Source organism: Penicillium argentinense (genome assembly GCF_028826775.1).
Source record: "Penicillium argentinense strain IBT 30761 chromosome Unknown utg000003l_segment0_segment0, whole genome shotgun sequence".
Taxonomy (NCBI): Eukaryota; Fungi; Ascomycota; class Eurotiomycetes; order Eurotiales; family Aspergillaceae; genus Penicillium; species Penicillium argentinense.
Genome location: NW_026622662.1, coordinates 894952 through 919186, shown reverse-complemented (window position 1 = coordinate 919186; position 24235 = coordinate 894952). Strand labels below are relative to the sequence as shown.

General features: G+C 50.6%; 9 protein-coding genes across 9 annotated transcripts; 5 read left to right on the top strand and 4 right to left on the bottom strand.

Moving 5' to 3' along the window:
• Positions 1–447: 447 nt before the first annotated feature.
• atrF (ABC drug exporter AtrF) lies at positions 448–5178 on the top strand (the record flags this gene model as incomplete). The annotated part of the gene is made up of 1 exon (XM_056614966.1): positions 448–5178. The coding sequence occupies one exon, from the start codon at positions 448–450 to the stop codon at positions 5176–5178; it is 4731 nt and encodes a 1576-aa protein (XP_056477938.1).
• Positions 5179–5625: 447 nt separating this feature from the next.
• N7532_002471 (uncharacterized protein) lies at positions 5626–8126 on the bottom strand (the record flags this gene model as incomplete). The annotated part of the gene is made up of 8 exons (XM_056614965.1): positions 5626–5869; positions 5922–6022; positions 6082–6359; positions 6409–6469; positions 6524–6635; positions 6702–6886; positions 6935–7123; positions 7179–8126. 8 exons carry the CDS (start codon positions 8124–8126, stop codon positions 5626–5628), a joined length of 2118 nt encoding a protein of 705 aa, XP_056477937.1.
• A 3766-nt stretch (positions 8127–11892) lies between these two features.
• N7532_002470 (putative hydrolase, alpha/beta fold family) lies at positions 11893–13648 on the top strand (the record flags this gene model as incomplete). Its single annotated transcript, XM_056614964.1, has 6 exons — positions 11893–12666; positions 12730–12890; positions 12950–13030; positions 13091–13214; positions 13264–13392; positions 13466–13648. 6 exons carry the CDS (start codon positions 11893–11895, stop codon positions 13646–13648), a joined length of 1452 nt encoding a protein of 483 aa, XP_056477936.1.
• Positions 13649–14446: 798 nt separating this feature from the next.
• On the top strand, positions 14447–14980 carry N7532_002469 (uncharacterized protein; the record flags this gene model as incomplete). Its single annotated transcript, XM_056614963.1, has 1 exon — positions 14447–14980. The coding sequence occupies one exon, from the start codon at positions 14447–14449 to the stop codon at positions 14978–14980; it is 534 nt and encodes a 177-aa protein (XP_056477935.1).
• Positions 14981–15312: 332 nt separating this feature from the next.
• On the bottom strand, positions 15313–15986 carry loc1 (the record flags this gene model as incomplete). The annotated part of the gene is made up of 2 exons (XM_056614962.1): positions 15313–15612; positions 15693–15986. The coding sequence occupies 2 exons, from the start codon at positions 15984–15986 to the stop codon at positions 15313–15315; spliced, it is 594 nt and encodes a 197-aa protein (XP_056477934.1).
• A 375-nt stretch (positions 15987–16361) lies between these two features.
• On the top strand, positions 16362–17214 carry N7532_002467 (NADH dehydrogenase [ubiquinone] 1 alpha subcomplex subunit 6; the record flags this gene model as incomplete). The annotated part of the gene is made up of 4 exons (XM_056614961.1): positions 16362–16404; positions 16523–16584; positions 16761–16907; positions 17095–17214. 4 exons carry the CDS (start codon positions 16362–16364, stop codon positions 17212–17214), a joined length of 372 nt encoding a protein of 123 aa, XP_056477933.1.
• Positions 17215–17842: 628 nt separating this feature from the next.
• On the bottom strand, positions 17843–18444 carry N7532_002466 (DNA-directed RNA polymerase core subunit RPC19; the record flags this gene model as incomplete). The annotated part of the gene is made up of 4 exons (XM_056614960.1): positions 17843–17976; positions 18041–18117; positions 18184–18275; positions 18346–18444. 4 exons carry the CDS (start codon positions 18442–18444, stop codon positions 17843–17845), a joined length of 402 nt encoding a protein of 133 aa, XP_056477932.1.
• A 2435-nt stretch (positions 18445–20879) lies between these two features.
• N7532_002465 (uncharacterized protein) lies at positions 20880–22350 on the top strand (the record flags this gene model as incomplete). The annotated part of the gene is made up of 2 exons (XM_056614959.1): positions 20880–21079; positions 21156–22350. The coding sequence occupies 2 exons, from the start codon at positions 20880–20882 to the stop codon at positions 22348–22350; spliced, it is 1395 nt and encodes a 464-aa protein (XP_056477931.1).
• A 667-nt stretch (positions 22351–23017) lies between these two features.
• Positions 23018–24156, bottom strand: rrp36 (putative pre-rRNA processing protein; the record flags this gene model as incomplete). The annotated part of the gene is made up of 2 exons (XM_056614958.1): positions 23018–23941; positions 24001–24156. The coding sequence occupies 2 exons, from the start codon at positions 24154–24156 to the stop codon at positions 23018–23020; spliced, it is 1080 nt and encodes a 359-aa protein (XP_056477930.1).
• Between the last annotated feature and the right edge of the window lie 79 nt (positions 24157–24235).

The window sequence follows — 24235 nt, the reverse complement described above, 5'->3', positions numbered from 1 at the left end:
GGACGGGTAATTGGCTAAACGCCGCCTGGTAGCGTATCTCCGAGGCGAAAATTTTCTGATGCGGTCTGACCCGCTCATCTCGTCCGTCTGCTGCGACTCACCCTGAGTCATGGACCCCACCAGAGCTCCGGTAGTGGCTCTCGTCTGGTTCTCATCGAATAATGAGCAATCGCCGAGCCCGTAATTGGGGCTCCATTGCCCAGATCCAGTCTGGCTCTTGTGGGTCCGGATTTAATGGCGTTTGCATAAAATGATGTCGTCCTAGTATTAATATTCTGGGAGCGCCTGTGATTTCACGAACCACTTGTTTCGCTCTCCGCTCCTTTTTCTTTATCTCTTTACTTTCCTTTTCGTTCAAACCCTGTACATATCTCTGCCGCAGTCCCTGCGCAATATATACTCCTGATATCTCTTTGAGACTGGCGAGTCGTCCCCCACCCCGGCAAGATGGACGCCCATCGCGCCGTTGAGTCGCAGTCACAGTCGCACGCAGAACATTCGTCAAGCGTGTCTGAGACGTATCACTATACCGAATCATCCTCCAACAGAGAGGAATCGACCAACTATACCAACAACTATTCCAACGATACCAATGATCTCCAAACTGGCACCACTGAGGATGTCGACAACGCCACTGAAGCGCCCGTGGACCCCACGTCGACCGCAACTTCGACCAATTCTTCCCATGGCAGCATTGAAGGTCGCTGGGGAGAAAAGCAGGCCGGCGAGCCCGTCTCCCGCCATGGCGCCATGGAGGATCTGGAGGAAATGCGCCGTGAATTGACTCGATTGAGCTTGCATCGCACCCGTTCGACAACCGCAAAAAGCGTCGGCCGCCTCAAGTCCCGCGCCAGCCAGCGTCGTGATGAAGAAAAGGCCATAAATGAGGCCTCTTCCGATACCGAGATCGATAGTGCTTTTGATCTCGGCGAGTTCTTGATCGGCGGGCACTTGGAGCGCCGCACGACCGCGGGTGAGCCGGCGAAGAAGGTTGGCGTCGTCTTCAAGAATCTGACCGTCAAGGGCATCGAGACTGGCGCCTCATTTGTACGTACGCTTCCGCATGCCGTGGTTGGTACATTCGGTCCGGACCTCTATAACCTCGTCTGTCGATTTGTGCCGCAGCTGCGCGTGGGCAAGAAGCCACCCATCCGCGACCTGATCCACGATTTCAATGGTGCTGTTCGCGAGGGTGAGATGATGCTGGTTCTGGGTCGTCCTGGTGCGGGATGTACCACCTTCCTCAAGGCCATTGCCAATGACCGCGATGCATTTGCTGGTGTCGAAGGTGAGGTCAGCTATGGTGGCCTATCGGCCAAGGACCAGAACCGTCACTTCCGTGGTGAAGTCAACTATAACCCGGAGGATGACCAGCATTTCCCGTCGCTCACCGTCTGGCAAACCCTGAAGTTCTCACTGACCAACAAGACCCGCAAGCATGACCGCGACAGCATCCCCATTATCATCGATGCCCTGCTGAAGATGTTCGGTATCAGCCACACCAAGAACACTCTCGTCGGTAACGAGTATGTCCGTGGTGTGTCTGGTGGTGAGCGCAAGCGTGTCAGTATCGCCGAGACTCTGGCCACCAAGTCGTCTGTCGTTTGCTGGGATAACTCAACCCGAGGTCTGGATGCCAGCACTGCCCTGGACTATGCCAAGTCGTTGCGTATTATGACCGATGTCAGCAAGCGCACCACTCTGGTGACTCTCTACCAGGCCGGTGAGAGTATCTATGAGCTCATGGACAAGGTGATGGTCATCGATGCTGGGCGGATGTTGTACCAGGGCCCCGCAAACGAAGCGCGGAAGTACTTCATCGACCTCGGCTTCGATTGCCCCGAGCAATCCACCACTGCTGACTTCCTCACTTCGTTGTGCGACCCCAACGCCCGCCAGTTCCAGCCTGGTCGCGAGGCCTCCACCCCGAAGACGGCCGAGGAATTGGAGCAGGTCTTCCGAAACAGCGCGTCTTACAAGTACATCTCGGATGATATCTCCAGCTACGAGAAGCGTCTCGAGGAAACCGAGCAGGAGGATACCCGCCGCTTCCAGAAGACCGTCGCGCAGTCCAAGAGTAAGACTGTCTCCAAGAAGTCTCCATACACGGTTTCGCTGGTTCGCCAGGTCATGGCTTGCGTGAAGCGTGAATTCTGGCTGCTCTGGGGTGACAAGACTTCTCTTTACACCAAATACTTCATTATCATCTCCAACGGTCTGATCGTCTCGTCTCTGTTCTATGGTGAATCGATGGATACCAGCGGCGCCTTCTCCCGAGGCGGTGCTCTCTTCTTCTCGATTCTCTTCCTTGGCTGGCTGCAACTGACTGAGCTGATGCCCGCCGTCACCGGCCGAGGCATTGTGGCTCGACACAAGGATTACGCTTTCTACCGCCCATCTGCTGTCTCCATTGCTCGTGTGGTGGTGGATTTCCCGGCTATTTTCTGCATGGTTGTTCCGTTCACAATTATCGTTTACTTCATGACTGGATTGGATGTCACGGCTTCCAAGTTCTTCATCTACTTCCTCTTCGTGTACACGACGACTTTCTGTATCACGTCACTCTATCGAATGTTTGCTGCTCTCTCGCCTACTATTGATGACGCTGTTCGGTTTGCTGGAATTGCTCTGAACTTGCTGATTCTCTTCGTTGGTTATGTGATTCCCAAGCAGACTCTGGTTCACGATTCGATCTGGTTTGGATGGCTCTTCTATGTGAATCCCATCTCGTACAGTTACGAGGCGGTGCTGTCAAACGAGTTCACTGGTCGTGTCATGCAGTGTGCACCTTCTCAGCTGGTTCCTCAGGGCCCTGGTGTTGATCCCAACTATCAGGGCTGCGCCCTTACAGGTTCATCGTTGGGAGAGAAAACTGTCGACGGAGCGCAGTATCTGACGGCAAACTTCGAGTTCACTCGCAGTCACCTCTGGCGCAACTTTGGTGTTGTCATTGCCTTCACTGTTCTCTACTTGCTGGTCACTATCTGGGCCGCTGAGTTCCTCTCCTTCGTTGGTGGCGGCGGCGGTGCCCTCGTCTTCAAGAAGTCCAAGCGCACTAAGCAGATTGCTACTCAAGCTGGAAAGTCGAATGATGAGGAGAAGGTCGCCAGTTCTAGCGATAATGCTGCCCTTGCCCGCGGCGAAGGCTCGTCTTCTTCTGAGAGCGGCGCTTTCAACCGACTGTCTTCGAGTGAGCGCTGCTTCACCTGGTGTAATGTCGAATACACTGTCCCCTATGGCAATGGAACTCGCAAGCTTCTCAACAACGTCAATGGTTACGCCAAGCCCGGTGTCATGATTGCCCTGATGGGTGCTTCTGGTGCTGGTAAGACGACCTTGCTGAACACTCTCGCTCAGCGTCAAAAAATGGGTGTTGTCAAGGGCGACATGCTCGTTGATGGCCACCCTCTGGGCGCTGATTTCCAGCGTGGAACCGGTTTTTGTGAGCAAATGGATCTGCACGACAATACCTCGACTATCCGTGAAGCCTTTGAATTCTCTGCCATTCTTCGTCAGGACCGTGAAACGCCTCGCCAAGAAAAGATCGCCTACGTCGACCGGATTATCGACCTTCTGGAACTCGAGGAAATCCAGGATGCCATCATCGGTTCCCTCAACGTCGAGCAGAAGAAGCGAGTCACTATCGGTGTTGAACTGGCAGCCAAGCCCAGCCTTCTGCTCTTCCTTGACGAGCCCACCAGTGGTCTTGACAGCCAGGCTGCTTTCTCCATCGTCCGCTTCCTCAAGAAGCTGTCTCAGGCTGGCCAGGCCATCGTCTGCACTATTCACCAGCCCTCGTCTATGCTTATCCAACAATTCGACATGATTCTGGCCCTCAACCCCGGCGGTAACACCTTCTACTTTGGTCCTGTCGGTAAGAATGGCTCTGCCGTGATTAAATACTTCGCCGATCGCGGTTTCGTCTGCCCCCCTTCAAAGAACGTCGCCGAGTTCATTCTGGAAACCGCTGCCAAAGCAACTCAAAGCAATGGCAAGTCAGTCGATTGGAATGAAGAATGGCGCAACTCCGATGAGAACCGCGAGATGCTGGCTGAGATTGAACGCATCAAGACCGAGCGCAGCAAGTTGCCTGTGGAAGAAAGTGGTGGTTCCCAGCACGAATTCGCAGCCCCTACGTTCACTCAGATCGAGATGCTCACCAAGCGCCTCTTCCTAAACTACTGGCGTGATCCTTCTTACTACTACGGAAAACTCTTCGTCAGCGTCATCATCGGCATTTTCAACGGCTTCACCTTCTACATGCTTCCCAACACCGTGGCCAGTATGCAAGACCGTATGTTCTCGGTCTTCGTCATTATCCTGATCCCACCCATCATCATGAACTCGGTTGTCCCCAAGTTCTACATCAACCGTGCCCTCTGGGAAGCCCGTGAATACCCATCCCGTATCTATGGTTGGGTCGCCTTTTGTACTGCCAACGTTGTCTGCGAGATCCCTGCTGCTATCGTCACCAGCCTCGTATACTGGCTGCTCTGGTACTACCCCGTTGGATTGCCCACCGACTCCTCGACTGCCGGCTACGTCTTCCTCATGTCGATGCTTTTCTTCCTCTTCCAGGCTTCCTGGGGTCAGTGGATTTGCGCCTTCGCTCCCTCTTTCACTGTCATCTCGAACGTTCTTCCCTTCTTCTTCGTCATGGTCAATTTGTTCAACGGTATCGTCCGTCCTTACGCGGACTACCCCGTATTCTGGAAGTACTGGATGTACTACGTCAATCCAGTTACCTGGTGGTTGCGCGGTGTTCTTTCTTCCGTCCTGCCTCCCGTGGATATTGAGTGCGCTTCTCAAGAGGCGACTCACTTCAACCCGCCCCCTGGATCGACCTGTGCTGTTTATGCCGGCAACTTCGTGAACAATATTGCCCAGGTTGGCAGACTGGTCAACCCCGAGGCCACACAGGACTGCCAGTACTGTCCCTACAAGAATGGTTCCGAGTACATGGCCAATCTAAACGTTCATGCCGGTGATAAATGGCGATGCTTCGGTATCTTCTTGGCCTTTGTCATCATCAACTGGATGCTTGTCTACTTCTTCATCTACACCGTTCGTGTTCGCGGCTGGAGCTTTGGTCTCGGATATGTGTTTGGTGTCTTTGGCATGGCTATTGATGGTGTCAAGGGTCTCTTCAAGGGCAAGAACAAGGAGTCTCAACAGTAATCATCCATTCCTCCACCCTCCTTGTCTCACCTTCATCCTTCTTTTCGAAATTTCCTCTTTGCTTCCCACTCTCTTTCGTTATACAATTTCTTTTTGGTGATTTATGATCTATCTAATGTGCATTTACATGGAGCGTGCGTTATGAGAAAGAGCATGGTATGTTACATGCCTGATAGTTACCTTTTATTCTTCCTTACACACTGGTTGGATCGAATGGTGCCTGGAATCATTTAAGATATATCTCAAAAGTACATACTTATTTAGACTTAACAAAATTTGGATAATTTCTATATCACTTCCGGATTTGCGGCAGTCCTCAGTCCGTTGACTATCGGACTGACCTCAACGTGATTCCCAATAGCATGTCAAACACTTGAGAAACCGGTAAGACACTCCATCTCTCGTACACAATCAGTAGTTCCGAAGAACATGCCGCAGGACTCGAATTCAGTCCCTGAAGAACCATGGCTCCCGGCCCGCTGCTAGATTCTCAGCTGGGGTCTTCATCGGCACAGGGATAGTGTCGTTGAAAAGCGCGACCGATAGATTATTAGAGTCAGTCTCCGAACGGCTATCAGCGGGTGCCTTGCTTGCGGATATTTCGCTGATAACTGGAATGAGCACACCACATTCCCAGTTGCGGCAGTTGAGCTTGGGTGCTCCTGTTACGCGGTCTTTGACGAGACGGCCCCTGAGAAAACATTAGCTGTTTATTTCATGATATCAAAGCCTGATTTACTTACCAGGCGGATTCACTGAGGTTGGCACTTCCGACATAAGCCCATCCTCGGCATTCCGTATCCTCCGAGAAAGGAATTGGCTCTGAAACTTTGACAAATGCAATCTGAAAGACAGTAAGTGATCACACTTCCAGCAATAGTTAGACCACAAAGGGGCTCAAACCTTGTTGTGCATGAGGACATTCCGCTCGCTCTGGCAGTCTTTCAAAACATGTCTTGGCATCTTGGGGGCGTTCCAATACTTTGAAGAAAAGCAAACGGTTCCTCCAATATCCCGTGCGGGTCGATGCACAGACCGTGCAACACCATCGACTGTCCTGGCGGAGGGGAAGTAGACACGGAAACGGTCTGTCCATTCCCGACTGATGTTTTGCAGGGGGCTTTTTGCTCTAAGGGATGGCTTGGTATTGCGGAATTGGTAATCGGTTGTTCCATCATCGCCTGTGATATAATTAGTTATGTTTTGTATAGACAGCTAGAATTCACTTACCTTTGCAAGCCAAGTAAAAGCCCCTTAGAAGGTCTTCCGATAGTGATCCGAGTGAAGAAGTCTAGACATCTTGAGTCAGCATTGGGCTTCTGCGAAGTTGTGACTGTTTGCGTACAATGAAATCAACACTGATAGGCGCTTGTGTTCGGAGACCCAAGTTCGCCACGGCACGTCCGAGACCGGTATATCCTGTCCACCTCCATTTCTCATCTTGGTGAGCTCCGCCACTAAAAGCCAGTTAGAAGACATCTCTGGTTGTCGAGGACAGCGATGCGGTCGAAATTAAAACTTACATCGTATGTACGAATGCGTACCTAGCGGTTTCGCTGAAATCAAAGCCGGCCAGTTTGTCAATGATTGTCTGGGGATATGAGCTCGCTTTCAGGAAATAGACGAGGTCATGGTAGAACTGTGGGTGAATATCTTCTGCGGGGCCATTCTTTTGGCTCTTCTGAGGAAGGTCAATGATGAAGACCGACTGTTTTCGTTAGTATGTAAATATTTCTTGACGCATATGAAAACTCACATTCTCCATCACATCACCAACACCCCAATCAACCGCAATGAGGTTGGCCGTAGGAACTGCGATGCGAAGATAACCAGGGTGGAAAAGTAACATCAGCTTGGAATGCATGATGCTGATCTGGCCTTCAAGGGAAGGAAAGGTGAAGCGGAGGTTGGAAATGCCCGCAGATTCTGCTTCGAGTTCCATTTGCTGTTTCCCATTAGCCAGATCGACAAGATGAATCAGTTAGTACTGGGCTCCTTACTTGTTCAGTTTCTGCGTGTACAACAAATCGAATCAAGGTCCGATTAGTGTCCAGCTTGCTAAGGACCCATTCGTATTGCCAGAGAAACGAACTGAGCACTGCAATTTCCAAGTCCTCTCGCTGCAATACCTCTTCGATCGAAATGTCGTTAGGCTTGCGCGGCGAATTGGACAGTCGAGTCTTCTTCACTGTACCCAGGGCCCACTGAATGCCCGTTCCCGAACGGGGGACAGACTGCGGCATGGATGTATGCTGCCTCGAATAATCTGCCATTGGAGTATCCGATGTGGCTTTTTTGGAACTCACAAACTCAATGTCTAGTGACGAGGCGCGGATATCCGTACCGTCCACTGTGGGCTGGTTTGCAGGTCGTGATGACGGACCTGGAACGGATGCGGATGAAACTGTCGTGGCTGAACTGCCCGGCATTTCATGAGCCTTGACAGACTTTGCAGGAGGCTGACTGGGTGAAGTCTCTTGGCTATCGGCTTTGCGCTTATTCAAGCGAAGAAGACGCTCCTGCTCCATTTGCTTCCGATCAAGTCCCAAAAATCCTTGACCGGACGCCGTGTTATGGGGAGAGCTTTCAGACTTTGTACCCTGATTCTGAGGAGTTCCCTGCAGGGATTTTCTGGACTCGTTGACAGGCGAAGTGCTCGTATCCAGCGACAATGCGATGGCTTGTTTGAGGTCATCATCGTCCTCCGAGGCATCGGCATCGGTTTCTGAGCCCACCATGGAGTTCGATTTCGGGAAGACGACCTGTAAGTCAGAGTCATTGTCAGAGTCGTTGGTCAAGTCCACGACTGGCTTTGCGGATGATCTGCTCTGGAGGTTCTGAGCTTGCGGTGATGACTGAGACGCGCTGCCAGTTGGTGCCTGGGTATCTTCCAGAGAGGCCTTAATCGCGGCTGCGACCATGGGATCATACAAATCGTCTGGGGGCATCCTGGTGGTAGGAACTGTTTGAGAAGATCTTTGGAGTTTGGTGAGGATGCTGTCGAGGAAGGAGATGACAGTAGGGTATCAGAATGGCGGAACAGGAGATGTACACAGCTTGCTTCAACTGGCACCATATATCAGGCCTTTTTAGCGTGGCCGAACATCTGTGAAGGATGAACAGCAAGGTCTCGTAAATTTTCCAGTGCAGTGTGTTGGCCGAGTCATTTGTTGGAATTCATCACGGCACGTGTTTCGATATCGCGTGGTCACGTGAATATGATGTATATTGGAAGCGGGCGTAATAACCACCTTCACAGAGTTACATAAATTGAGCATACACAATTCTCGCATGCAAGGGAGTATTCTTGGTATACAATTGGAAGTTTAACTAAACATGGTGCCGGATTTGGGGGTAACACTTTGAAATGCCATTCCACCATGGTCTTGATAATTTGGAAGCTACGTTCTATCTACTACTAGGTACTCTGGAGAAAAGATGGGTCACGGTTCACGGTAATTAGAAAGACGTTTATTGCGAAGTAGAAAATATACAATGTATTGTCTAATTATACAGTCAGGGAGGAAGGTGGGTAACTGTATCAAACCCCTCAGGTAAAGAGCCAAACCATGTATATACCCCACAGCTTGTGTTTGATTTGGGGCTCCTTCGGGTGTATCCTGTAGATCAAAATGTACTGGTACTTATAGTCGATGTCATCTTAGATTATCCAGCCAGAAAAAGGCCAAAGTACCTGGGAAACCATGTCCGCAACGTGGGCCACTTCGGCATCATGACGGCGATTCGTGTTACTACCGGATACAGAGATTGTCGAGGCAGTCCGCAAACTGGACTGGGTTTGATACGTTTTGTACCTTTGGTCAGACGCCTTTACTCCTTGCCCATCACGAACCTGTTGCTAACGTATGGTAAACTCGGTGTTCTATACAACTTATCATACACCGATTGAGGAAATGTCGGGAATACCTACATAGCAGGTATGGGAAAGAAATGGGGCATCACGTCGGATCTGTATTCTTGACTTCTGACTGCCTATTACATTTCCTATATCATGTTTTAGTGGTTTATTCTCCTGTGGAATGTGGTGTCACTTCTAGTAAGTTGAATACATCTATAGGATTTGCCGCCCGTGGTATTAAAAGGCTATTCCATACGTGAGTAACCCTAATGGTACCTGGCTGGGGCGCCACAAGCAAGCTACAAGCCGCGCTAGCAACTTCAGGGCTAATAATGCTTCGTTGCTTGATGGGAGCCTTCGAAGCTGGATTCGCACTAGGAATAGCTCTGTATCTCTCCTCTTTCTACCATCAATCTGAGATGGGTCTGAGATACGGGCTGTTTATCTCGTTTTCGCCAATTGAGAATTGCTTTGCTTCTGCACTGGCCTACGGGATTGTTCATGGCAATACATCCCTTGCTAACTGGAAGTTGCTTTTTGTTATAGGTGAGGCAATATCATATTTCCTTTCGACCCCCTCGATCAGGAACACTCCTTTCTAACTCGTTGGACTTTTAGAGAGTATTCCGACTGTTGTGATTGCTCCTCTAGCCTGGGCACTCCTACCAAAAGGACCCAGAGAGTGCAGATTCTTGAGCAAGCAAATTAATGAAATTATTCGCTTGCGAACTCTGTTCGCTCGAGGACCGGAGAAGGGCAAGCTTGGCATGAAGCATGTCTTTGCTGCTTTCTATGACTATAAAACTATTTCAATGCGGTTATTGTATTCTGTTTAAATGTGGGTCTGAGTTTTGTCATACAATACTTTTCAGGCTGCCTTTGCAGCATTGCCAGCTTTCTGCCCACGATTATCGAGGATATCGGTTTTCATCCCTCCAAGCGCAGGCCTCTCGCCTCATCCGTATCTATTCTCGTACATCCCTTGCCTTGGGGCATCATCCTTCTCGGATAAATTCTACAACAGGTATCATTTACTTAGTGTTTTGAGTATTGTTGGGGCCGCTTGGTATCTGATTCAAGCCCTTGTCATGACCAGCGGTGTGAGATATTTGCAACATTTCTCATCTGTGGCTTTGGCTTTTACTTGGGTGACTGACAATCAGGGTTGGCATCTAAAAGAGGTGCTGGGCTCGTGATTCGGTGTGATTGACCAGACAGGGTCGATTGCTGGATCTCGATTCTCCCAAAGGAAGAGTGTCTGTATAATGTTAAGAAAATGGCGATAAGTGCAGCTCTCCTGTTCTTCGCTGCTGTTTTGGCTGAGGCCCTGAGGCTTTTGATGTGGTGGGAAAATAGAAGGCGCAACAAGCTTCATGGCCCACAGATAGTAGCAAGATTCCGGATGATGTTGTCGACTCTGTGGACAAACATCCGGATTTTAGCTTCATCCTATAATTCACAGCTGAGCCAGTCGGCCAAGCAACTGGTATATGAACAGAATTTTCGTGATTAATTAATCTCTTTAAAGGCCCAAGGAATAGAATAGATCCGTCTTTGGCCTCTATGTCAGTAATGACTGTTGACATGAATCCGCTGTGCTGTAGCTAATGAGGGCCTGGGCCTCGCCATCAACCCCTTGGAATTATTATTCCGCCTTTCGCAAATAATGGCGCACTGGATGTTTCAGTGTACAACGAGGGCTTCGGTGGGAAGATCTGTGCAGAGCTGTTCCTCCAGTGGCAATGGAACCAGATCTCAGGCGTTATGAAGTGATGGCTGCACAGGGAAGGGCTTCTCTTCCCACATTCCAAGCACTGGACACGCTTCAGAGGCATGTAATGGTGAAAAGAGCCCTCGGTTTTCGCTTGGATTGTTGGTCGAGCCTTGTATGCGTGAACTGGTGCTTCAACGAGGCTGAAGTGAATTGGAGCAGCATCGAGTTGGTGAATTCTTTGACGCTTAATTACGAGACATCGAAAAGCCAAACGGCTAGTGAAAAAAGACTGAAGTGTTTCCGAACGGTAGGAATTCATTAAGAACCGTGCAAGGTCCTGTTCATGTACATCATTCTGAGACCTGGGTGCTCTCGTCCTCTTCTAGGATTGTCGAGGACATGAAGCGGGCGTCTTTCATCTTCGATTCCCAGTCGTAATGGTTGCCCTTCGAGGACAAAACTTCAGCAAGCTCGGCGGATTCCGGTGGAGAATATAGATGCAGTAGTTGTGACAAGGCGTCGCTTGTGAAATGAAGACACAGGCCGACAGTCACTCCTATTAACACCGCTGCAGTGATGAAAAGCAGAAATGCCTGGAGAAACGTTTAGTATGTGTAACGACCGAATGCTCCAATATCATATAAGTACCTCGAATTTTGCTAGAATTCGCAAAGGAAACAATGCCACTGTGAGCAGGCTATGCGCCAGGTATAATAAGGGGGAGACCAGCAAACCCAGCAAAGAGAGTGTATAAGATGCAAGGTTTGTCAAGACTCCAAATAAAGCGCCCAGCAGGAGAAGAAGGCCATCGAGAACCTTTCCCACATCCATGGGTCTGGTGATGAGATGTGGCGCGGTGGTGGTTAAGGGCAATATGGCTCGGTGGGACCGCGACGGGAAGCTCCCAGGCAACAATATCAGGTGTCGAGGCACCAACTCCTAGAGCATCCGCTGAGTCAGCTGTCGATGAGCCTCGGCTCTTCTCGATTTGTGCTGGGGGTCAAGATTGAGTGATTTTTTGGTGCAACTGTGGTCGCGATTTTCTAATTTGCTTCTTTTGCCTCTTCCCCATGGTATTTATCGCATACATTTGGCCCAGCATATTCTTTTACATCTTCATCTCTTGCATGAAACACACCTGATGTCGGAACTTGCGTCAGCGCTGCTCAGTTCGTATCCCATATCGCTCCTCGTATCGGGGCTGGTTGCCATGGGCCTTCTCTCATGGTTTCGTCCGACTGGACGAATCTCTTTCTATCATGCTAAGGATAATCGCCTTCTTTTGACGAAAGCCTCCAAGGCCGGTCCCAAAGAACAGACCTCCCTGGTGGACGTCTGTCGGGCCGCAACGCCAGAAACTTGCAATCTGAACCCGTTTCTTTTTAACGGTCATTTGCAAACAGCCTGGACGACTATGAAACATGACAATGTCCCGATATACTATAAGCGCAAGATGTTCGAGTCCGACAGCCCCATGTTCACTGGCCGGTATGCGATCGACTTTGTCGTACAGTCCTATGAGATGCCTCCTGAAGGCGAGCTCACTGATCAGGCGAGAAAGTACACACAGCCATCTGGTCTGCCACCCCGTACCTCATTCTACTCGCCGGAAGAAGACGCTGCTCTTCCATCTGATGATACTAAGCCAATGCTTGTTCTTCTTCATGGCTTGAGTGGTGGTTCCCATGAAGTTTACTTGCGCCATATTGTTGCTCCTCTTGTGGCGGATGGATCCTGGGAAGCATGCGTCGTCAACTCCCGAGGCTGTGCCCAGACCAAGATTAGCACTGGAGTGCTGTACAATGCGCGGGCCACTTGGGATGTTCGCCAGTCGGTGAAATGGTTGAGAAAGACATTCCCCAATCGTCCTCTTTTTGGCATTGGATTTTCTCTTGGTGCCAATATTCTTGCTAATGTAAGCCCCCGCTCAGCTGGACTACATCATTGGACTCATTTAATGGACTAATGTGGCATGCAGTATCTTGGAGAGGAGGGTGATGCCTGTCAACTGAAGGCGGCCGTTCTCTGCGCAAGCCCTTGGAACCTGGATGTCAGCTCAGCCAATCTGCAACGAACATGGATAGGCCGGGAAGTATACAGCAAGACTATGGGCTCTAGTATGAAGAGACTTTTCAACACGTGAGTTGCCCACATTTGTTATTGATTGTGTAGAAACGAGTGAATTGACAAATTATCAGACATGTCGAAGCAATTTCACAAAACCCTCGCATTGACGTTGACGCCGTCATGCGCATCAATTACTTGCATGAGTTTGACCGGTTAGTATAACACTTCTCCTGGCTTTTGCAGATCAACGCACTCATTTTGAACCTGTATAGCGCTTTGCAATGTCCTACCTGGGGCTATCCCACCGAAGGCGCCTACTACCGTGATGCTGCTTCGACAGACGCGATGCTCGGTATCCGCATTCCCTTCCTCAGTGTTCAAGCCGAAGATGATCCTGTAAGTCCACACATCTTCATTCTCATGCATTCTGCTAACCAAAAGATAGATTGCTTCGCGCGATGCGCTGCCATTCCAGGAGATGACTCAAACCCCATATGGAGTCATGTTGACTACATCATGGGGCGGCCACCTTGGATGGTTTGAGTTTGGGGGCGCAAGATGGTTTGTCAAGCCGGTAAGTTCCCTGCTATCTCGGTGATCGGATCTGGCCGTTTGCTACTAAAGTACTGACCGCTACTCTGTTTCAGGTAACCAACTTTCTGAACACAATGGCCCGGGAGATTGACACTCAGATCCCTGGGGTTGTTGAGCACCCTGAAAAGCTGCCCGGGCGTATTGCCAGTCATCCGGGCCCTGGCAAAGACCTTGATACGGCACCCAAGCCCGAGTTCCATCCCGTGAACCGTAAGTTGAATATGAATCTTCCGTAATAAAGCTTCAGAAATCACCACAAGACCGCACCGGATCGTATTGACCATTACATCTGGATATAAATTCGGTATTCTGGGTCATATACATTATTTTGGGACGTATATTTGGGACACAATCACATACATCAGTAATAGAAATACTGTTTATAGTTTATAGCCTTTCAATAGACAGCCTTGAGCACCTTTTATTTTCACAATGAGTATGACTGAAACAAAATAATTATATAAAATAGAATATTTCGGGCCCCAACCGCCATAAATATGGAGCGGCAGATGGACCTTAATCTAGTTAAAGCGTATCGATTAACTTCGACTGGCAACAGCAACAAGAAGGGGCGGAGCATCGACTCCACTGTGAGCTGGCCTTCTATTTTGGCCCCCGACGCAGTGAGATATCTGACATGAACTTTGCCTTGTGTCGGTCAGCAACCATGTCTACAGTCTGTCAGCTTTCGCTATGCCCGCTGGCGCTGGTTCTTGGCGAGTGGCTTGGTTGCTTGGCGAAGGGTCCTCCGCCCTGCCGCGCAACGTGATGCCTGTTCGGGCCTCTCCACATCGTGTTAGCCTCAAGCCACCGACACATAGATGACCCTGCATCGAGATCAGGCATAGATGATAAGCTGTATATATAGCGTTTGTTTGTTCTTTGTGTTGCCACTGCTCTCAGACAGATCTTCATAGTTAACTCTATTGATCTATACAGTTCTCTGCTTGCAGTCTACTCGAATTGGCCATTCCACTACGATCTACTGCAATCTCATATTTTCTCAATTACCTCAAAAAAAGCAACGCAGCAAGATGCATATCTCTATCTACTTTGGTGCGCTGCTTCTGGCGCCGCTCTCCGTCTTTGCCAGTCCAAACATCGCCTTCGATACCAACACCAATATTCTCCGTCGGGATACTATTACAATCATGACTCCCGTGGAAAGAGGCGTGAGCCCTGCACATGTCCTAGCCCGTTCGCCACGACCGGACTCGGACGATGATGATTATGACTGCGCCAGCGACCAAATTAAATGCGGAGATGCCTGTTTCCCAGACTCATATAGCTGCTGCCCTAACGATTTCTCCGGTGGCTGCCCTTCGGACAAAGAATGTCGGAAGAGAAATGGGCGATATGGTTGCTGTGATGATGATGACGAAGATCGCTGTCGCTTCGACGATGATGATGGCGATAGTATCTTTGATAAAGTTGATGATTTTGGTGATGATGTGAAGGACAAGTGGGATGATTTCTGGGATAATTCGGGTCCTACTTTGAAGCCAGAATTGGGGGTCCTAGGATGCCTCGCTGGGGTGGCCGCTATCATCAGCCTATTTTTGATGTGATCAAGAGGAAGTTTGTCTACTAGTAGCGTTGTTACTGCCTGCTTTATCTTTTCGCTTAGGACTATATCATCTATAGATGGGAAACAAATTTGATAATCCCGTTTTGGGAAGCACCTTTCACACGAAATGTCGAAGCCACAAAATATTTTTCGTACATTTACTAATAGAGTCCATATCCATAGCAAAACGAGGGAGGGCTGTGTCGATATTCGCCAACAGTGCTATTCACAATAGTTTGATAACATGAGATGTAAAGATAACCCAATGAAAACGCCAGATCCCCGTCTAAATACATAAGATGGTATAGACAATAGCCGCTTTTTTGTTCTCGTTTAAGCAAAGGAAACACTCTTGCGCTTTCCCTTAGCAGATAATTTCGACGAGCCGTTTGTCGCCGATGAAGACGACGTCTTGCTCTCGTCAATCTTGCCCTTGCCTCCCTTGCCCTTCTTATCCTGACGAATAGACTTCTTGGCAGCTTCGAGTTTGCCCTTTCTCTCGGCCTGTCGGGCCTCAGCTTCGTTTCTCTTGGCCTCCCGAATTTCCTCCAGCTGACGGGCCTTCATCATCTTGGACTCGATTTGTCCCTCCTTCTCGGCATTCACCATGGCAAGAATAGTCATCATACCCTCCTGCAAAAACAAATACCAATCAGTATCAGAAGAATTTGCCGTTGAGCGGGCACGCTCAGGTGAAATCCGAGTAAACGTACCTGATCATCCACAAAAACCTTGCCCTTCTTCTTGCCCTTAGGCTTGACCACACCGACAGGAGTAATAGCGTTCAATTTGGGCAAGTCAAGCTCGGCCTCTGTGTAGACTCTCTTCTTTTTCTTTTGCAGGTTCTCCGGGGCGGTGCGCGCCTTGTTCTTGACTTCCTTCGGAGGCGGGCGTTTGGCACCCTTGCTGGACTTGCTCACGCGTGAGCCGGACGATAGTGTGGCAGGCTTGGAAGCATTGCTGCCCCCGGCGGAGGCTCCTTTGGACGACCCTTTCGTGGGCGCCATATCGAATTGCGCGAAGGATTAAATTCGGATAGTGTAAGGTGGAAAAATACGCCGAGACAAATTTTGCGACACGAGACGGATGTCAAACGGGGGTCGGCGAGATTGTTCAGCCGGAAAGATTCGAGGGAAAAGACCAGTACAGGCCTTGCTCACAACGTTCACAGATTATCGAAATTGTATTTATGCGAGAAAAGAAGAGGCAAGTAGCGCTGATTCCAACGGCGAAGAAATTTTGGATTGGGCAGGCGGTGAAAGGATCACGGTTCCACCCACCCAAACCTCATCTGCGAAACCTCCACCACCAGAGCTCGCCCGCGACCTCCAATTTCCTCCCCTGCCTTGATCTTTGGACCGAGTGGACGCAGAGCCTTCACAATGACCATCAACCCTACCTTCCTCGCGCAGCGGACGCGTTCCTGTACGTCCTGGATCCCCGTCATCGCCCCGAGGTGTTCCGAACGCCCACCAGGCGTGTCCTCCAATTGAAGCGGTTCAAGGTGTGCAGTATGGCTAATATGTTTCTCTACTTATTTTAGCCGTCAACTGGGGTGATGCCAAGTTCCGAGTCCTCAAGACCTACCGGGAGTGGCTGCGCGCGGTCAGTTCACCCTGATATCCCCATCTACCCGCCCTGCCCTTGTTCCGATACCTGGTTTTTCCTTCGGTCTTTGAGGAATTCGATGTCCCAAATACGCAGAAAATACAATTTAATGCATTGAATCAGCCATTCAGATGTATATTGGAACGCCACGCTGACAAGTGAACTGAATACAGTCCCCCGAGATCCAGACCATGTACTCTTTGAACATGCCCGTGTCCGCCATCCGCACAAAGATTCGCCAGGAGTTTGAGAAGCACCGCTATGTCAGCCAGCTTCCCGTTGTTGATGTGCTTCTCTTCCAGAGCCACGCCGAGTTCCAGGTTAGTCAAGACACCCGGTAACATGATCTCTTTGTGATGGGCGGGGAACACCGATGGTGGAACAGATTGAGCAGTCAAGAGCCTCATTTGATACCTCTTCAATGCTCTGTGATTCCCCGCGATGTTATGAATAGATTGTCTCCAACCATCTGGTCCTATTCTCGGTTCAATACTGATATCCATGCAGGAAACCCTTAACTACTGGAAGCAGCTTTCGCACGTCATGAAGTACTTCCGACCAGAGGAGGACCCCGGCGCCCGGCTACCCCGCAACTTTGTTTCCGGATTCTTGGAAGGTCGCAATTGAAAAGACTGCTTTCCATACCCCGCCATCCTCCTTTCCTTTTTGCTTTATAGCCAGGCTATGGCATGATAGTCGGTGGAGCCCCACCGACAAAGACATGATGTGTAAATATTGTCTGAGTAGGTCGCCAAATTCTTATTTTCCAAGGCGTCGCATTTTCTGTATCTTTTGAAAGTATCTGGATATCGTGGCTTTGCTGTGCTCCCTCGACTAGTGACGCATTCACCCCTTACTAGAGGAGCGAATCTATTTTCCCAGTGGACTGAAACTAGACCGACCGAATTTGTGAGTTCTACGATCTTCGTAGAGGTGGCAACCACATTCGTGTATGCCGGGATATGGTGTATTGCTGCAAAGCGATCTTGGTCATCCATGCCAGCCAAATTGACAACTAGCGGATCCAAATCATTGATGTTTGACTACATAAGCTCCCAATAATTTGAGACGATCGCACAAATCAAATTATACAGGAAAGGTTAAGGGTCCAGTGAATATGTAATTTGTTCAAGATATACTTCAGCTTCCAATCATGCCACAGGCAACAGAAGAACACCTTTTTAAAGCTCAAACCGAAACGCCCATCAAATCCATGTAAGAAATACGAATGCAAGTGGTTTTTTCTTGAAAGAGCTCAGGATTGCATGCGATTGCTGCTTTCTTCATTGAATTGGTCCCGGGCAGCGGTGAACTTCTCCGAGACGACATCGCACAAGTCCATCAGATCGCTGAAGCCTTTCTCCAAAGCCTCGACGGCAGTTGTAGAGTCTGAGAGTGATATTTTAGATATTGTCCTTTGGAGTTTGAATATCATGGAGTGATGTCTACTTACCGGTGGTCTGGATGCGGAGGTGCATCTTCGCGTCAGAGGGGTGAGGGATGGTGTATCCACAGAATTCAACGGCGGGGCTGTCGCAAATCAGTTAGCAAGCGAACTTTACACGGGAATGAACCCACTTGAATATCATGACTCACTTCTTCATGATGGCGTATCGCAAGGCATTTCCCATAGTGTGGCCCTCTCCTTCAAACTGGAACGATGCGGCGGTCTCGGAGGAACCCGGCAACTAAAAAAATTCATATTAGTTCCCCCCGGGCCATGCAATGCATTATCAAGAGCAGTGGGAAAAAACGAACCACCACGACTCGCTTCTCATCCAGCATGACAGGGTCGATCTCGGGCTCAGCGTCCACCATGGACTGATCGTGTTCTTGCGAATGAACCGAAGATGGCATTTTGGGTTATGTTCGAGAGATATCGCACGCGGAGGAGTGGTTTAGAAGGGAATCGATTGGGTAGTAGAGACTGAAGCTCGAGAACGATTTCTTAGCTCGTGTGGCGGTTTCGGCAGGTAGAAGTCGGGGATCGAAATTCTGCGGCTGATTTTCCAAAATCCAACGTGGCAGTGACAGCGAGGACTCTGCGCGGACTGCTAAAACCAACAATAAATCACTGCGATGGCCCACGATTGAATTTCTGGATCGTCGACCACGAAGAAAAAAAGTGGGTTATCGATAGAGGACACACCGCCTTCCCAACGCGGCTGGATAGAGCTTCACTGGGATACTTTGTAGACCATACGTTTTATCGAGGCAGGTTTGCGTTCATTGTGATGGATTTTAGTTTATATACGGTATGAGAAATTTAGCAAAAAATGAAAGAATTGATATGATAGCCAAATTCGATGCGGTTGTTGGAGGAATATCATCCCGAAACGCTCTTGTGAACGACTTCACAACAATTGCAGAAGGGAGGGGGAGGAGCTGTCGCATGCATGTCATTTTCTCGGATCCTATCGAGTCTGTGTCCCTCCGCACAAGGAATGCGACAAATATGCATGCTGTTGGCTGAGCTCGACAGCCAGTGGCGTTTCCAGAACCGTTTGTATTTCAGAGACCCCAAGAAAATTCTACGAAAGAGCGGCGCAAATAAGATTGATATTAGTCAACTGTAATGTATTGAATCGAAAATTGAAAATGTCATCATGGTTCGTGTGGAAGACATCAAACCGCGTGCAGAGCGGGGCCAGTATATCCAGAAGCATGACAGATTGCCCTGGCTGTGAACGGTCAATAAATAGAACAAATCCCAGGACTCTGGTTGTGGGTATCAGTGGGATGAGGCCACCATGGATCACCTCATCTTTGGTCAAGCACCTGACACAATCAAGGCACGCGCCACATCCGAGACAGACCATTGAAATAGTCCGGGAAGCTCGGTCGCAGTCGCAATCTCGTCGCGACACTAGTTTCGTTAGGATCGGAGCAGACCACAAAGAACAGGAGACCTTCTCCAGAGCTGATCTGTGCGTTTGACTCGTCTTTCCAAACTCTCCCTAAATTTATTGACGTGCGGGCCCAGAGCCAATGGGTGTCGCTCAGGGGAGAAGAGAACCGGGATGAGGAATCAGACAGGGCCTAGTTTGCGGTCGGTAGAGGGTTCCGTGCATTAGCCTAGGGCACGACCTCTTCTGCGATCCACCCTCTCGAGGAAGACTGGTAAATGTACCTGGGACCCGGGCGGGGGAGTGAAGACGAGCTGTGGATGAGTGGATGAAGTGTACAGAAGGATTGTGGATGCCGCGTTCACGATCTGCCTGGGTCCTGCTCTGGGCTGCACCTTCATGGGAGTGTGCTGGCATGGGGAGAATACGACTGGCCTCCCCCAGTCGATAATAAGCGCCGGCAGCGCCATGTTTGACATAGAACGTGATCTGAGTTGCTGCCCAAGTGTGAAGGCAGGAGAAGGTGCCGAGTTAATGCAGATCGGAAGCACATGTCCTTGCCGATCAAGACCCCAGAAGCCCCGTGTGCAGATGAGACCGGTGTTTAGGGTCTTTCTGGGGCTCGACTCGCGGAGGCGGTTGGGGGCCAAACAGGAGAACCCGGAGATTGTAATTTGTTATCGTGGTGGTAATTCTGGGGGCTGTGGATGGCATCGCCTCTGCGCGCCTGGCGTCCCCCGCAGTCCAGCTCGTCAACTCAGTATATGTACTCCGTCGGTGAACTGTGTCAGATTTGATAACCGCCGTGGCCGGAAGGTGACCAGCAACAGCCTCAAACAGGGGGGCCAGCAGAAACACGGCGTGTCTCAGCCTAGCCAAGCTGATACGCCCGGCAGTGCCAGTTGGTGCAGCAAGTGTTTGAGCGCAGCTCCACCCAAACTCTGGACTCCACGAACAGCGGCAAGTCCTGGGTACCTCTGGGTCTTGTGCGGCGCCGCGGCCGTGAGCGAGTGTCGGAGTGCTGGTGGGTGAGCCGGCCAAGTCGCCAGTACCGCAAACCCACTCCCCCTGGTGAACCTCTTCCCCTCTTCCGCCTTCGTCTTATTCCCCCCTTCACTATCCTGTCCTGCCTCCGGCATATCCTCCTTCTCTTCGGTCTGCTGTGTCCGCCTCGTTGTTGCGTCTTTGTTTTTTTTTTTTTTTGCATCTCGTGCCTGGACGATCCCTCGCCGGGTCTGAGCACGTCGCTATCGCTCTCTTGATGCTCCACACTTGAGCCCCGAAGGCAGCTTTCGCCGATCGCACGAAGTCGAAAAGAAAGTCCCCCAAAGAATAAAAATAAGCGCTTTGGAGGATCATCACGCGCCTATATTCCCGTCTGCCTCGGGGAGGATTTCCTCACGAAACGACGAGATCACAACGCCCAGCGTCCATCGCCAGACAACGATGTCGACCGCAGTTGCGCCCGCGGCGGCGCCCTTGTCGTCGCCACATGTCACCCGCGATCCCAGTCCGAAAAGCTGTCCGACCTTACCTCCACATCCGCCGGCGAACGCGGCGAATTCCTCTCCGTCACGCATGTCCACAACCTCACAGGATGGGCCGGCGCGCAGACGCACTCCAGAGAACAAAGACCCGACATCTCCGTAAGTTAAAGACATGAATAGGCAATGCGACAGCCATGCCACCGTCAAACGATAACTGATTGTTGAATTGGAACAGGTCGGGAAGTGCAGGTCCGACGATCACCGTGAAAAAAGAGCCGCCCTCGTCACCGCGCATGCAAAGCCGCCCACGACCACGCAAGCTGGATCTCTCGACCAGTCTCCCATCCTCCAGCAACCTGTCGGTCCGGGCCCCCAACGGGCCCATGACTGCCCGCGACGGCATCAGTATGCAAGATGTTGGACTGGCATGTCTTTCTCCGGGTTTTCAAACCCACGATCCCATTATGCGAGAGCAGCTCCAACGTAGTCTATCCGTGCGAGATCAACAGCGGTCAATAATCGAGGCACGTCTGCAGAAGTCAGCCAAGGATGATGGTCCCGAAGGCGTGAAGCCATCCGAACTCGGTTTCATGCCAGGCCCCAAGGGCTCCAAGCGACGGCCGCCGCCTGGTCTATCGATTGTTCCTCCATCGGCCTCACAATTCGCGAATGAACGAGTGATCCAATCCGCTCCGCTGAATCAGACCTTTACGGGCCGGTATCAGCCTCAGCCGCTGACTCGCCATGTTGTCAACCAAAGCCCGACACTGGGCTCGACTTCCCACATGCACCAGGTGCCTGCCACTCAAACCAATAACCGCCTTCCTCCGCTCTCCGACGTATTTGGAACCGACGCCCTGGGTCGGGATCGAGACTCCAACCGCCAGGGCCTTTACCCGAATGCCTCGAGCACCAACTCCTCTCAGTCTAATCTGGCGCCGATGCCTTCCCCCGGGTTCCCTGGTAACCCATCCCAAACTCCTCGCCGATCACGCGAGTATCGCTCGGCAGAGGAAGCCGTGCAAGAATTGTCCGGTGGACGGGAAGAACTACTACCTCGCATTGTACACTATGGCGGCCACCAACCGCCCACTCCTCCATCTCCACAAGCCTTCCACGCTGCCCCGAAGACAGCACCTTTGATCAGTGAGAGCATGGCCCAAAATGCGCCTCCGGCACCGACGTTGCATTCTGTCGATACCACTGCGCGCCGTCGCCCCCGCAGTGAATACGAAAATGATAACGGAAGTCCACCTCTTGGACACGGCCCCGACCCTCACTACCGGCCTAATCCTGCTGCCAATCCTATTCCAAACCCTGCATCATATGGCCCCTTCGGCGCCGGAAGAGACTCTCCGGAAACTCAGAGGAAAAAGAAGGAGGAATTCCTTGGCTTGTGTGCGCGGGCGTGGGATCTCTTCCATTCTTGAAAGCAATTGCCTATCTCGGGGCTTGACACGGGAGAATAATCTCTGGGTTTGGCTCTATACATATTTTCTGACAGGCTGTCCTTCCATTGCCTGTCGGAAATCATGATTATGGGATATTGAGATTTACCTGTTTATTTCATGCTCCAGCCGTCTCAGCTTAATTGTTTCAGTTGAGCGACTCGTGATGTTCAGTCATTCTTGCCTGAAATGCCGGTCCATTTCTGGTTGATTGGATTGGTCATCCTGTTCCATTCTTATATGACATTGATGTTTGTATCTCTCACCTTCTATATCTACGGTACGACAGTGTTGAGCTCCACGCTCGCCGGGAAAATTTCCTTCTGCAAACGCGGGATCTTGCATCTTCTCTTGCACCAGGCGTTCTTGGGGGTTTCTTGCCTTTCTCTCCCCCCCCTCTTTTTATTTGCTTTTGTGGGGAAATTAGCATTGTGAATGGGTTTCGATCAGCTTCTTTCTTCACGAGTTAAATACTGGCTTGCGGGCCTAATACTGGAATTAATGGCGAATTGTAGTATCCAGGGGTTTTGGACATCAATATCTTGTCTATTGACAGTATCTATTCACATGATGTTGGGGGTATATCCAAAAAATTTTTTTTCTTTTTGAAAAAAAAGGAAAGGAAAGGGGAAAAAGGGAAAAAAGGTGTCTATGCCAGTCGGCGACGCTTGCCTCGATCTGCTGGGGGTCCTCCGTCATTCATTCCCATTCCACGCCGTTCCATGGGCATGTCCTTTCGCTCCTTGGAGGCGATCTTCTTACGCCGGCGCTCCAATGCCTTAGCACGATCCCGCGATCCCATCTCCTCGTACTTCTTCTCCAGGACCTGCTTCTTCAAGTCGGATTTCTTGAGATAGTAAGGGTTGCTCTTCTTGCCCTCGCGAATCAGTTGCTTCTCACGCTTTTTGTGTTCGGCAATGAGTTCCCTTTCTCGCTTTTGATTGTTCCGTGTCTTCATCTGATCCGTCGCAGATCGAATCTGTCGCTTCAGAGCCTCTTTCTGTTCGTAGTTCTTCGTCTTCGCCAATTGCGCCTTGAGCTCCTTCAGTTCAGACTCGCGGTATTCGTCCAAGAAAGCATATTTTTTGTCTGTGACTGCAGAGTATCTTCCCGAACCACTGTGACCCATGACTGCAGCGTCAAATCGGGGGTCTCGAGCTTTGGCGGCAGCAGGTGGCTCGACAACCGTACGTTTCCGTGATACGGCATGTTTGGAGGACTGCACCATTGGTGCATGTTTGTTGGCGCGGGCTGCTTTCTTTTCCGTGGCATCTTTCGTTCCTTGTGCCTTGGCAGCCGTTTCGCGCTTCTGTTCGCGTGCTTCGCGGATTCGGGCTCGAATGTCGTCTAGCGGAGAGGCGGATTCTTCGGGGGCCTTAGAGCTTGGGTTTCCCTTTCGCTTTTTCGACCCCATTGAAGCTTGCACTTTTGCGAGGGCGCCGAATGAAATACTGCTGAGAGAGGCTTGGATGTTGTCGTTATCATCATCGACGTCGGAGAGGTCCTCATCATCAGGGTTACTATCACCCTCCTCCTGGACCCCGTCATCCTCATTTGTATCCGAATCCTGCGACTGGATGCAACACACTGTTAGCTTTGGTTGGGTTTGCGTTGAATAGATCGATATCGTACCGCTGGAGATTGTTGATCTTCCGCATTGGACTCAACCTCGTCCGCGTCGTCTTGAGTGACCTCGTTGTCCACCTCCGACTCCCCCGAGTAGACACTTTCTTCTTCGTCATCTGGTCGCGCCCGCACGCGGCGGCTCAGCATATCTGAAATCGCCATTCCGGATTGTCTTTTTGTTTCAGCGCGGAGGAGCGAAGGTCGTGCAGAAAATAAAATATCGCGCGCAGGCGGTGAGGGC